We start from the raw sequence: 14517 nt of genomic DNA on the forward strand, positions 1-14517 counted from the left end.
TATTTTTAGGCTGGGGGGGGCCTATATCAGCCTCAGAATACCAGCCCCCAGCTGTGAGCTTTAGCAAGGCTGGTTGCCAAAAATTGGCCGTTTTTAAAAATTATTTATTTAAATAATTTTAAAAAAAGCCTGAGGACCCCTCTATTCTTGATATCTAGCCATGCTAAAGCTGACTGCTGAGGGTTGCAGCCCCCAAATGTGAGTTTTGTCTGGCTAGTTATCAAAATTAGGGGGGAACCCATGTCAGTTTTTTTTTATTATTTATAGCGCAGGAGTGGCAGATGAATACTCCCATCCGCAGCTCCTGCTCTCACAGTAATTAGCAGCTGTAGGTGTCAGATGATGGGAGCAGTAGTCAGCTGACACCAGTGACCTCAGGTGAAGTTTACACCTTCGATCACAGCTGATCGCTCCTGCTGTCTTCTGACAGCGGGGAGCCACGGCTCTCTGACCAGCGGGGATGATTTCCCCGCCGATCAGAAGCGGTGTTTGTGGCGCTGTCATGCATATGGCAGCATGGCAAACACTAATGTCGGACTCCCCATTCAAGTGAATTGGGGGTCTGCTGCTGGATGGCAGGCTGCATGAACGCATCATGCAGCCTGTCATCTAGATGTAGCAGAGCCGAGTGTGATGATGTCTCTCCTTGACTTTCCTGCAGCAAATACACTGCAAGAAAAGTCAACCTAGCGTATTTGCAGCGTTTTTTCACCTCCCATTCAAGTCAATGGGTGAAAAACGCTGAAAAAACACTGAAAGAAGTGACATACCCTATGTAAAAAAAACGCTGCAAAGCACAAAATACTGATCAAACAAAAAACCAATGTGTGTGCTTGAGATTTCTGAAATCTCATAGGCTTTGCTGGTACTGTAAAAAGCAGCTGAAAATTAGCATAAAAAAGCAGCAAAGCAACACAGCAAAAATGCCCTGTGTGAACTTACCCTAAACCATCTGTAAAAGTCACATTGACATAAAAATAAAAAAAACTAACTGAACCACACCACAAAAGACAACTTGACAAAAAAGGCCCAAATCTTTTGATGAATGTGTCGTAAATCAAAAAGTCACTAATTTAGCCGTTATTCATGCCAAAAAAATGCCGGAAATGCAATAAATGAGTACGTAATACGGTGAATCAGAGTCCTCGCTGCCCAAGGTTCAAAAGTACAGTACGATCACACACAAATGTGCGGTTTATTACGTCAACGTGTTTCGGGGTTTTCAAACCTCTCCATCATGACCAAACCACGATTCATCATTGGAAATGTAATGATGAATCGGCGCCCTTTGACTTTCTGCTCAGCTTTGAAAACTCAGCAAAATGACTCCGTGTGCACACAGCCTCCGAGGGATTTATGACAAATTATGTCTGTATTCTGCATAATGTTGCCGAGCATGGCAGATGCTGGAAACTTCACATTTACAAGATTAATCAAGACTGTGACTGATTAGACCACTTTTTTTTACTTCATGCTAAGGAGAAGCGAATACCTCCATTTTTACACACTTCAGGGTCATGACACGTTTGATGTTTCAGCTTGCACTTCTTGTACTGGCCCCCTGTGATTGCCAGAGGAGTTAAAATCAACATACTGTAACTTTGAAGATTTGTACCATTTGGTTTATTTTCTAGCTGCATGATAAAAGAAAATCAGCCGGAGGGAGACAGAATGTGCAATCAATAGATAACAAATGGAGAGATTCTTCTATTTTTTCCTTAAGTTCCAGTGAAATAATAGCCCAGTAGACTATTTCTGACCTGGATTATTGCTGTGTGTGCAAGCCACAGTTAGGCCACGTGCACACAATGAGTATTTGGTGACTTTTTTACCTCAGTATTTGTAAGCCAAAACCAGGAGTGGAACAATCAGAGTAAAAGTATAATAGAAACACATCACCACTTCTGTATTTATCACCCACTCCTGGTTTTGGCTTACAAATCCTGAGGTAAAAAAGTCACCAAACACTGAATGTGTGAATGTGGCCTTGTAGAAAAAAATGATTTGAAGCTGTCTTGTGTAAGGCAGAGACAACACATGACAATTTTCCTACCATCTCGCCGTGTATGTTGGTCCACACAAGTTTGGAATATCCATCAGGTTGAGAACCTGTTTATACACCACAAGCCTATTTCAAAGGGTTGGCTAAAAAAAAAAGAGAATAGGGAATAAATGTATGATCGATGGTGGTATCCCGCTCTGACCACAAGAACGCGGACCCGTGATTGAATAGAGCAGTGGTCATCCATGTTCACTACAATGCATTCAATGTCAATGGTGCTGACAGGAGACACAGGACCCCCATTCCATTGTCATGAAAAGTGAGCTTCCCAGTGATATGATCTACGCTAATTACCTCTTGTATGGATGGGTGTTGTTTTTTCATGAGGTAAAACTTTTTCAGTTGGAAATTACTCTTTGTCTTACTACTAAGTACTTTCAGTACGGCCCCCATACATGTTAGGTAAAAGTTGTCAGAACCAGGCAACCATTTGCTGTGTATGGGGGCTTCCTAAGAAATGGACTGTAAGAATCGTGTGGTTTTTGGAGGAGATAAGCCGCTATCAGCATCTGGCGTACTCATCTTTCTCCATTGGAAACACAGGAGTGCGCGGTCAAGCAATGCTATGTATGGAGAGAGTCATTTTTGGCCAAACGATAACACATGCGTACGGCCATCTTTACAGATACATAATAAATACCCCTACTGCTGTATCATTAAATCCAAAAGATTAATTATTCAGTCCCCCATCCTGTCATACAATGTACATTATTCTCGGCAGCACATCCCCAATTTTCACAAGAGGATGTGCTGCCGACTGTCAGTAAGCCTGCACAAGAGATGTGATTAATGGTGCAGAAGCTAATTGATGGGTAGGTTTACACTTAGTCCAGGATAGTCTATGTGTTCACACTACTGTGTCCCCCAAATCTTCAATTTTACAAAGTTTCACTCATTTTAGTGTAACGCTATGGGCCCGATTCATTCTTTGCGGCTTTTTTAAAGTGACATTATTTTTGTCTTGTAGTGTTCCTTGAAGTTCTTCAAAATTATGTACATACGGTAGTTTATGGACTATGCTGTTTATTTTTGTCTTACCTTTTTTTGCACCTTTTTTAGAGAAAAAATTTTCACCTTCAGCTAAAATATCAACTAGTGTTGATCAAGTGTGCTTGCCACTTGTGTGAGCGTTGGGGCGCTTGGGAACGCATCGACTATCGCTCGAGCGCCATGCTCGAGTACCCGCCCTGCATGTTTTGCGGGTGTAAGACAGCCTATAAATTTGTAGGAATTGCAAAAAGAAATGTGAAAATTAAAATAAGAATTTATCAAATAAACAGGCTAAAGATACCAAAAACTAGACAAAAATGCAATAATGTATTGGGCCCTATATGTTTTACACTCTACACGCCCACATGTGGCTTGGGTGCAGCTTTGTAGCTTTCTGTAATGTCAACGTCTTTCTTAACTTATGTTTTTTTTGTGTTGCAGATGATATAATCCGGTCTGAAGAGGACAGCAGAGAGCCCCTGTCCAGCCAGCAGATAACACTGTGGTTACAAGGACTTTTCCTGTTTGCTTTGGTTTGGACTATTGGAGGAACCATAAATGGAGACAGTAGAAGGAAGTTTGATGTTTTCTACCGCAACCTACTAATGGGGATGGACGACCAGCATCCCCGACCCAAAAGTGTTAAATTAACAAAAAACAATGTGTTTCCTGAGCGAGGTAATCTTCAAGTTTGGGGAAAGTCATATCACATATTTATATATAGAATGAATATCCCTGGACACGTAAAAAAATATGATATAAACATTAAATTATTTTATTGTAGCTAAAAGAACAGAGGAGACTTGTCATGTCATAGTTCAATGAGTGTAAGCCAAACTTGCCAACTTTAGCAGGGTGGCTATGATGCTAGTCACTCACTACTCACGGATAAGCCGTGAGACTGGGTAGTCAAGAAGTCTGAGATCAAAAGCCATAAGAGTACGTCATAGACAGAGGGGTGAAAGAAATGTATAGTCAGAATACAGTCTGAGGTTAAAATGCCAAAAAGGTAGCGGATAACAACAAAAGGGCTGGCAAACGGATGGTCAAGACAAATCCTAGGTTGAGCAGCAAAGATCAGAATCCCAGACAAGGAGCACAGAGCAAGCACACATCTTATGAGCAAAGCTACAATTAGCACCATACTGACAGCTTAGCACTCCCTACTCCTAGATTGGACAGCAGAACTGTCATTCACAGCGTCCAAACACTCAGATAGAAGGAATAATGACAGTGATATCCAGGAAATGGGCAACTTTGTGGCAAGCCTTTGGAAATTTTTTGTTGTAGCCACACCTCACTTACCACCTCTCTGAGCCTCAGTCACTGCCTGCATGAGACGCCATGGCACACACTTGTAGAATTGCTGATTTTTGGGAGGTTTCAGTTTCAGTGCAGTTTTGTCAGTTCCCTGCTGATGCTGCTGGGAGTCCATTTGGTCTCCTACTTTTCCAGTATCCCCCCAATATTCCGGGAGGGTTGAAAACTATGGTGTAAACTAACTAAAGCTATTGGAATCCTCTATCTCCAAGATCCAAACGTGCCTCCCTTAATGTTTGTTGCTCCGTGTGGATAAGGAGATGAGGCAGTTGGACTTCACCTGGATCTACCCCAGCTAATGGATCAGCTGCTTCGGATAATCCTCCATGATCGTGAAGACAGCGTGCCGGCCGATCTCGTTTGCGAATAATTCAATTTCGGTATTCAAACCCTATGGTTTTAAAGAATTTAATGAATAAATCAATTTGCTTTCTCTTCTTGACATATTATTAGTGATGAGCGAATATATTCGTTACTCGAGATTTCTCGAGCACGCTCGGGTGTCCTCCGAGTATTTTTTAGTGCTCGGAGATTTAGTTTTCATCGCACACAGAAGGTGTTCGGTACGGACGCCGAACTTTACTGTTTGGGTTCACCCATCTCTAATAATTAAATCCCTCAAAGTATTGCTGCTTTATAACACTATGTGATGCTAAATAAAGATATGGAGTTAATTATCCTTTTGATTCACAGGAACTGTTTATGACTTTTATTTCCACAAACATTCCAGCGGACAGTGGAATACATGGACTGATTATATTACCAAAGAGGAAATTACAATTTCTCCTACCGCAAAGGTAAAAATATACCTGCACCTTATTAAGGATGTGTTGCATGCTCGCCACTCAGGATATGAGGGCAATACAAAGGAAACATGAGTTCTTGTTGGAATTCTGGGGAAATCTTACTCAGGGCGACCATTAATTAAAATTCTTCACAGTAGGGAAGGGTAACGGTTTACAGACACACAGCTATGACACAGTTATGACACAGGGGTTTTATTCAAGCTTCTTTTCATCACACACAATCACTTCTCTTCATACAATGCTTAATCAACATATATGAAAGTCTTTCACATATAACTTCTCTTCACAGACAACTTATCTTCACACATAGTGTTTTCACCTAAGCAGAACTGTATATTGCTCATGCAGTGAGGTGGGGGAGGGGATGAGTCTGGTGCTGTAGCTCTCTCACATCTATGTTGAAGTAATAAAGATGCTCCTGCCTACTTCTATGATTACAGCAATCGATTCCCAGGAAGAACTGGTCTACACAGCTTGTCTGATTTTAGTCTGACAGGAAACTCTCTAGCACGCACCTAGATGTCCCAGACACAATAACAACTTTCCCAGTATGCCCTGGGGCTGAGCTAACCACTCCCTGTCTTCTGTAACCCTTTTAACCCCTATAGTTCCTAGATGATTCTAAATCAACAGTGCAGCTTCTATCTGTTACAGATGCCAAGAATAATGAATCATCATGTATGTCATAAAAATAATTGGAAGACACACAAAGTGTGTCCCTCTATGTGGTGGGTGCACAGGTCATCTTTGCCAATTAAAGATGGGCATTTCAGGTTGCCGGATTACTGGGAATGTCATCTTCCAGAAAGAAAGGATCCATGTTTGTATTCTAATGGGCACCTATGGAAGAATTGTATATGCATTACTGATAACGTGCAGAACATTATCATTTCCATCCTTATCCTATAAGGATGGTATTCAGGTTCCTATCTTCAGGACCATAGCGTTTCTCCAATTCCTGGCTTCCTGCTTGCCAAGGGTTGGGGTGGTGCACTCCTGACGATTTGGGCAGCATAAGTGAGCTGCTGGATCAAAACTATGCGCTCCTCCCCAGCTGCTTCTGTCTGCAGAATCGGAGGCGGAAAAATTGGCAGCGATCCAGACAGCTTCAGAACAGCAATAGCAAGCTGTGCACTAAATAGCTTTCAATTGCGCACTCCCTGCCTAGGAAACCACCTCTGGGGCGGCCAGTACCTTTAGCGGCTGGATGTAAATTCTAGATTTTAAAATTTCTCCATTCTTACAAGCAGGGAGGATTTTTAATATAAGCTAAATTGCACAGGTGCTTGTTTTCACAAATACATTAATAAGATGCAACAACCCCATTAACTTCACCATTAATGCATAGAAATATCCTTCTCATTAGTTACAGTTCAACCTATCATTAATGCATGATGTCACTGCCATGCGATGCCTGTGATGGGCAAGCCGATGTCAGCTGCCGGCCTCTGATTTGGCCTGCGGCATGTATTGCAGTGCAGGGAGCCGGCGGGTCTGTGCACCACAGTATATTTCAACTGAATGTACACATTCAGTTGAAATAGTCGCTGATGTTGGCAGACCCCACCCCACTCAGGCTTGGTCGTGGTCATAACCTCTGCGTCCGTGATCATTGTGCCCCTGATACCTACCTAATGTGCCATTATTACAGAAAATGTCAAGAGAGTTCGATACCTTCTTTAAAAGAATCTTGTCAGTAGCTTTTAGGGTCACCAAACTAATTACATTGCTGGTGCGGTAGAAAAAGACGAGTTCAGATAAACCTCCTGGGTCTCAAATTGATTTTCTAATACTGAGTAAATTAACTGTGAATTTTTATGTTAATGTGGATACATCTGCATCGGCCCTTTCTCTGGCTTGTACAGCGATCCTGAGCATTATTCTGTGCTTTGTGCCCATAGGGCGGGTGCTTGGCAGGTAATAATGCTGGGGATTGCGGCACTAGCTAGATATTGTCCCCCCCTTTGGGGCACTTAAAGACTTATTAATATAAAGATTTTAAGTTGATTTTCTCTGTTATGGAAAATTCATCATGGCCACAGTCACATAGTGTCTGCAGACTTTGCTCTCAAACCTAGACAACCCCTTTAAAACAAAATGTCTCCTATATGTTGGGTGTGATTGCAGAGAGATTTTGCCGCAGTCGTCCTTAGGCAGGAGTGATGTGTATCAGCCTTTCTGACTCCGTTCCTATGAATTCTATGCTTCGGATTTCCTAGGTTTCTGATCTCATCATACCCACCATGGAAACTGCCAGACAGACGTTCTTCCTGAATCTATATGTACAACATTCTGTTCCTTTGCTGTTTGTGGGACCAACGGGAACAGGGAAATCTGCCATTACCAACAGCTTCTTAATAAAGCTTCCAAAAGATAGATACATTGCCAACTGCATCAACTTCTCAGCCAGAACCTCTGCAAATCAGACCCAGGATATCATATTCTCCAAGCTAGATCGCAGAAGAAAGGGCTTGTATGGCCCGCCTGTCGGAAAGAAAGCTGTTGTGTTCGTAGGTAAGATGTTTTTCCAATGATTGATTAAGTAAGTATTAAATATTAAACGACCCCCTCTGGGAATATTCATTGTTGGCGTGGTGTGCTGTTTTAATCCGTAATTAAAATTAAGTTACATTAAAATGATTGTCAAAGACATCGAATTTAGCCAGTGGAATTACTGTACCATACACAAGACCAGACCGGGTCTGAGATTCATCCTTTGGCATTGGAAAGCTCAAATTCCCGTAGAGCCTCCCAGATGGGGGTCTGTATTACAAGTCTGACGATGGAGAACATCAAGACCAATATTAGTGATAATACTGCTATACATGGCTAAATAATACTGCTATTTATGGCTAACTAGTTCCACCGCCCTATAGCCACATAATAACAACCACATAGTGACAGAATGCCCCATACTGATCATTACCAAACTTGACTGTACCAAAACCAATATTACTAATAATACTGCTATATATGGCTAAATAATACTGCTATTTATGGCTAACTAGTACCACCGCCCTATAGCCACATAATAACAACCACATAGTGACAGAATGCCCCATACTGATCATTACCAAACTTGACTGTACCAAGACCAATATTACTAATAATACTGCTATATATGGCTAAATAGTACCACCGCCCTATAACCACATAATAGCAACCACATAGTGACAGAATGCCCCATACTGATCATTACCAAGCCTGACTCTACCAAGACCAATATTACTAATAATACTGCTATATATGGCTAAATAGTACCACCGCCCTATAACCACATAATAGCAACCACATAGTGACAGAATGCCCCCATACTGATCATTACCAAGCCTGACTCTACCAAGACCAATATTACTAATAATACTGCTATATATGGCTAAATAGTACCACCGCCCTATAACCACATAATAACAACCACATAGTGACAGAATGCCCCCATACTGATCATTACCAAACCTGACTGTACCAAGACCAATATTTCCATCATAAAAGACAAATAATAACACCTGACCATAACCACATCTTACTAGCCTATACATCAGTGTTAACACTATCATACTGATCATTAAGAAACACTACTAAAGGTACCGTCACATTAAGACTGATCGTACCACCATGCAGTGAGCAAATGTAAAATGGAAGATATCAGTGATTCATCGGTGACGTTCTCGTTGATCGTAGTCATTGCGCTTTTCTTTTCCTTTCGGCCCAGACCGTCATGACCACTTCTTCCATACCTTACTTGGCTTATGCAAGCACTGCCTAAACTCCTTCATTCGCATACAAATAAAGATGTGCTTATACTACGACATGTATGTTTTTTTATGCAGGCAGAGTCCCCTACATACTTGTATAAGTGGTTTAGTGCGCGTTTTGCAGGTGACAGAATCTCTTTAATTACTTCAGCTTTGCCGCTTTGCTGCCAATAAAATGCAACCTTAGGTTTGATCTTAGATAGAATTTAGGACATTAGTAACTTACACCCCACCACATTTTGGCCCTAGAGATGAAATTATGAAAAAAGTCAAAAATGCACTTGAAATAACATAGTGGAATTGCAATAAAAAGGTATTCCCTTCTCCAAGATTGCATCCCAACATGTATTAGGTGTAATAACAATAATATTAGCAAATGCCTCAAATTAGAAATGTAGTATAGTTCACCTCATTAGCTATATCACGTGCCCCATGTGCAGGGCACTGCAGAAGCTTATGTATCCATGGTCACGACCAATCATATAGTCACAGTTAGTTTTTAATAGTCGTAACCATGGATACCTAAGCTACTGCAATGTCCTGCACATGGGGTAAGCGACATAACTAATCAGTAGAACTATACTACATCTCTATTTAGACATATTTCATAATATCATTGTTATTATTACATGTACTACATATTGGGATAGGATCATAGAGATGAGAATATCCCTTTTATAGCAATTTCCTAGCATAATATTATATCTGTTACATTTTAGTGAATCAATGATCAGATGATCACATTTTACTATTTTTTTTTTTTTTAATTCTCATAATATTCCATTGTGATCAGTACCGTAATTGGCGGTTCTTTATTTTTGTCTAGATGATCTGAACATGCCAGCAAAAGAAATTTATGGAGCTCAGCCTCCAATTGAACTGTTGAGGCAGTGCATAGACCATGGACACTGGTACGACAGGAAGGACACTTCGCGCCTAGATATCGTTGATGTCTTATTTTTGTCCGCTATGGGGCCCCCTGGAGGTGGGAGGAATGACATTACTGGTAAGAACTAAAATATTACTGCTAATATGTATTATATAGAAAATAAAGTGTGTCTCCTTTGAGGCTAGATCCTTCCACATCTTATGTAATTAATTATTTTTCACATCAAAATAAAAAAGATTCCCAGCAGCACGATATAAATATCTGTAATACTTCATTTGACAGAGGAAATATTTCACCGCACATATTCATTTATATGGCCTTCATTGCCTGGTTTACGGCCGTATATCAAGATTTATAAGGCCTTATATTGCGCCTAGTAATAACATATTCTGGAAGTAAAACATAACGATTGTTGATTATTCAGTAATAATTTGAGAGTAGAGATAAATTAGATTGACACATATTGAAAAATCATTGAACAGGGAGGAGATTTATGTGAAGTAGAGTCAATGTGGATACAAATGGCAATCAATCATAGGCAATGATAAAACAAAAATATATAAGTGAATATATATATATTTATATATATATATATGTATATATATATATATATACACTAGATGGTGGCCCGATTCTAACGCATCGGGTATTCTAGAATATGTATGTAGTTTATTTATGAAGTTTCCAGAATAATGCAATTTATACACAGGATTCGGCCGGCCGGCCATGACCAATTAGTGAAGCTTGGTTCAAATTCCGCGCCAATTAGCGGGCGGACAGCGACTGTCGCTGATTGTTCGCGGCTGGGCGTGACCAATCAGTGAAGCCAGGGCCTGCTCCAGGTTTTTGAGGGCCCCGGGCGAAAGAGTCTCAGTGGGCCCCCCTCTTTAACACATACCACGATTCATGATGCACAGATACAGCAGAGAAATATAGCACAGCCAAGTAGCATATAACGCAGCCCACGTAGTATATAACACAGCCAAGTAGTATATAGCACAGCCACAAAGTACATTGCCCAGCCACGTAGTATATAGCACAGCCCACGTAGTATATAGCACAGCCAAGTAGCATATAACGCAGCCCACGTAGTATATAACACAGCCCACGTAGTATATAGCACAGCCACGTAGTACATTGCCCAGCAACGTAGTATATTGCCCAGCCACGTAGTATATAGCACAGCCCGCGTAGTATATAGCACAGACACGTAGTAATAATAATAATAATAATATTAATAATTTTATTTAGATAGCGCCAACATATTCCGCAGCGCTTTACAAATTATAGAGGGGACTTGTACAGACAATAGACATTACAGCATAACAGTTCAAAACAGATACCAAGAGGAATGAGGGCCCTGCTCGCAAGCTTAGAAACTATGAGGAAAAGGGGAGACACGAGAGGTGGATGGTAACAATTGCTTTAGTTATTCGGACCAGCCATAGTGTAAGGCTTGGGTGTTCATGTAAAGCTGCATGAACCAGTTAACTGCCTAAGTATGTAGCAGTACAGACACAGAGGGCTATTAACTGCATAAAGTGTATGAGAACATGATGCGAGGAACCTGATTATGGTTTAAGTTTTTTTTTTTTTTTTTAATGGGCCACACAGGGATAGTAAGGTTAATCGTTGAGGCGGTAGGCCAATCTGAACAAATGAGTTTTTAGGGCACACTTAAAACTGTGGGGATTGGGGATTAATCGTATTACCCTGGGTAGTGATTCCAAAGAATCGGCACAGCACATGTAAAGTCTTGGAGACAGGAGTGGGAGGTTCTGATTATTGAGGATGCTAACCTGAGGTCATTAGCGGAGCGGAGGGCACGGGTAGGGTGGTAGACTGAGAACAGAGGAGATGTAGGGTGGTGCTGAGCCATGGTGTGCTTGTGGATGAGGGTAATAGTTTTGTACTGGATTCTTGAGTGGATGGGTAACCAGTGTAATGACTGGCACAAGGTAGAGGCATCGGTGTAACGGTTGGTGAGGAATATGATCCTGGCTGAAACATTCTGGACAGATTGGAGCGGGCAGAGTTTGGTAAGAGGGAGGCCGATTAGTAGAGAGTTACAATAGTCCAGACGAGAATGAATAAGTGAGACAGTGAGAGTTTTTGCAGAGTCGAAAGTAAGAAAAGGGCGAATTCTAGACATGTTTTTGAGATGCAGATAAGAAGAGCGAGCCAGTGATCCGATGTAGGGGGTGAATGAAAGCTCAGAATCAAGGATGACCCCAAGGCAGCGGGCATGTTGCTTTGGAGTAATGGTGGAACCGCACACGGAGATGGCAATGTCAGGCAAAGGTAGGTTAATAGAGGGAGAAAACACGAGGAGTTCAGTTTTTGACAGGTTCAGTTTCATAGATAGAGGGAGGACATGATGTTAGAGACAGTGGTAAGACAATCACTGGTGTTTTCTAAAAAGGTCGGCGTTAGATCAATAGAAGAAGTGCATAATTGGGCGTCATCAGCATAGAGATGGTACTGGAAACCAAATCTACTGATTGTTTGTCCAATAGGGGCAGTATACAAAGAGAAGAGGAGGGGGCCTAGGACTGATCCTTGAGGAACCCCAACAGTAAGGGGAAGGTGAGAGGAGGAGGAACCAGCAAAACATACAGTGAAGGATCGGTCAGAGAGATAGAAGGAGAACCAGGAGAGAACGGTGTCCTTGAGGCCGATGGAGCGGAGCATAGTGAGGAGGAGCTGATGATCCACAGTATCGAATGCTGCAGAGAGATCCAAGAGAATTAGCATGGAGTAGTGACCATTAGATTTAGCTGTTAGTAGGTCATTAGAGACTTTAGTGAGGGCAGTTTCAGTAGAGTGTAAAGAGCGGAAGCCAGATTGAAGAGGGTCTAGAAGAGAGTTATCTGAGAGATAGGGGGTAAGACGGGAGTGGACCAGGCGTTCGAGGAGTTTAGAGATGAAGGGAAGATTAGAGACAGGTCTATAATTAGCGGCACAGTTTTGATCGAGGGATGTTTTTTTAAGTAATGGATGTATGATGGCATGCTTAGTAGTAAATACCACAGACACTTAGTATATTGCCCAGCCACGAAGTATATTGCCCAGCAACGTAGTATATTGCCCAGCCACGTAATATATTGCACAGCCACGTAGTATATTGCACAGCCACGTAATATACTGCACAGCCACGTAGTATATAGCACAGCCACGTAGTATATAGCACAGAGACGTAGTATATAACACTGCCCATGCAGTATATAACACAGACCACGTAGAATAGAGCACAGCGATGTAGTATATTGCCCAGCCATGTAATATATACCACCGCCACGTAGTATATAGCACAGCCCACATTGTATATAGCACAGAGATGTAGTATATAACACAGCCCACGTAGTATATAGCAATGCGGGCACCATATCCCTGTTAAAAAAAGAATTAAAATAAAAAATAGTTATATACTCACCCTCCGTCGGCCCCCGGATCCAGCCCAGGCGTTTACCGACGCTCCTCGCGATGCTCCGGTCCCAAGAGTGCATTGCGGTCTCGCGAGATGATGACGTAGCGGTCTCGCGAGACCGCTACGTCATCATCTCGCGAGACCGCAATGCATGGAACGGTTACCGGAGCGTCGCGAGGAGCCGGAAATGACTGGGCTGGATCCGGGGGGGCCAACGGAGGGTGAGTGTATAATGACTTTTTTTTAATTATTATTATTTTTAACATTAGATCTTTTTACTATTGATGCTGCATAGGCAGCATCAATAGTAAAAACTTGGTCACACAGGGTTAATAGCAGCGGTAACGGAGTGCGTTACACCGTGGCATAACACGGTGTAACGCAGCCATTAACCCTGTGTGAGCGCTGACTGGAGGGGAGTATGGAGCGGGCACTGATGGCAGGGGAGTAGGGAGCTGCCATTTCGCCGCCGGACTGTGCCCGTCGCTGATTGGTCATGGCCGTTTTGCCGCGACCAAACAGCAACTTGGGATTTCCGTGACAGACAGAAAGACGGAAGTGACCCTTAGACAATTATATAGTTGATATACACACATAAGTATGAAAATATATGTGTATGTATATATATATATTTATATGTATATATATATATATATATATATATATATATATATATACAGCAGAATTTCATCATAAAAATCCCTGTGTTGGTTCTAGCCCAGATATATACCGTATATAGACTCTGTATATTCTGTATATTTGCCCACCTGCATGAGGAGCATCAGCTATCTATACAGAGTGATTGGGAAGATAAGTGAAGTTCTTAGGTTGGTCAACATTATTGGTATTTCTAAGTCATCCAGAGAATTAGAAATATATTAAAATACATTATATGTACAAGTTGTTAAAGAAAAACGCCCATGTTGAAATACATATATATATAGTTTTGCATAACTTGACATTTATTCATTGAAATCCCTGCTATTTCTATGCCTAGGAGTCCAGTGGGCGGTCCTAATCAGGGACTGACCGCTATCTATAAATCCACATTCATACAAATAAACTATGTAGAACTGCCCACTGGACTCCTAAGCTTAGAAAGAAGAAGGGTTTCATGCATAACATACTGGTTAAGCTGAATCTTTTCCTAAATACTTACTGTATACAGTTGGAAGAGAAAACATTTCTCCCATAAAATTATGGCAATTACTCTTGTTTTGTTATACACATATTTATTTAATTTCTAAAAATTACAGAAAAAGGCAAAT

The 14517-nt window shown here is 41.4% G+C and overlaps 1 protein-coding gene across 1 annotated transcript in view; it reads left to right on the forward strand.

Moving 5' to 3' along the window:
- DNAH3 (dynein axonemal heavy chain 3) overlaps positions 1–14517 on the forward strand; it is a 332604-nt gene that overhangs the window by 252000 nt on the left and 66087 nt on the right. The window contains exons 40-43 of the mRNA XM_069734194.1: positions 3494–3730; positions 5066–5169; positions 7398–7692; positions 9760–9939. Coding sequence (XP_069590295.1) covers positions 3494–3730; positions 5066–5169; positions 7398–7692; positions 9760–9939 — 816 coding nt within the window. The remainder of the gene's footprint in view (positions 1–3493; positions 3731–5065; positions 5170–7397; positions 7693–9759; positions 9940–14517) is intronic.

The sequence above is a fragment of the Ranitomeya imitator genome, chromosome 7 (assembly GCF_032444005.1).
Source record: "Ranitomeya imitator isolate aRanImi1 chromosome 7, aRanImi1.pri, whole genome shotgun sequence".
NCBI classification, from domain to species: domain Eukaryota; kingdom Metazoa; phylum Chordata; class Amphibia; order Anura; family Dendrobatidae; genus Ranitomeya; species Ranitomeya imitator.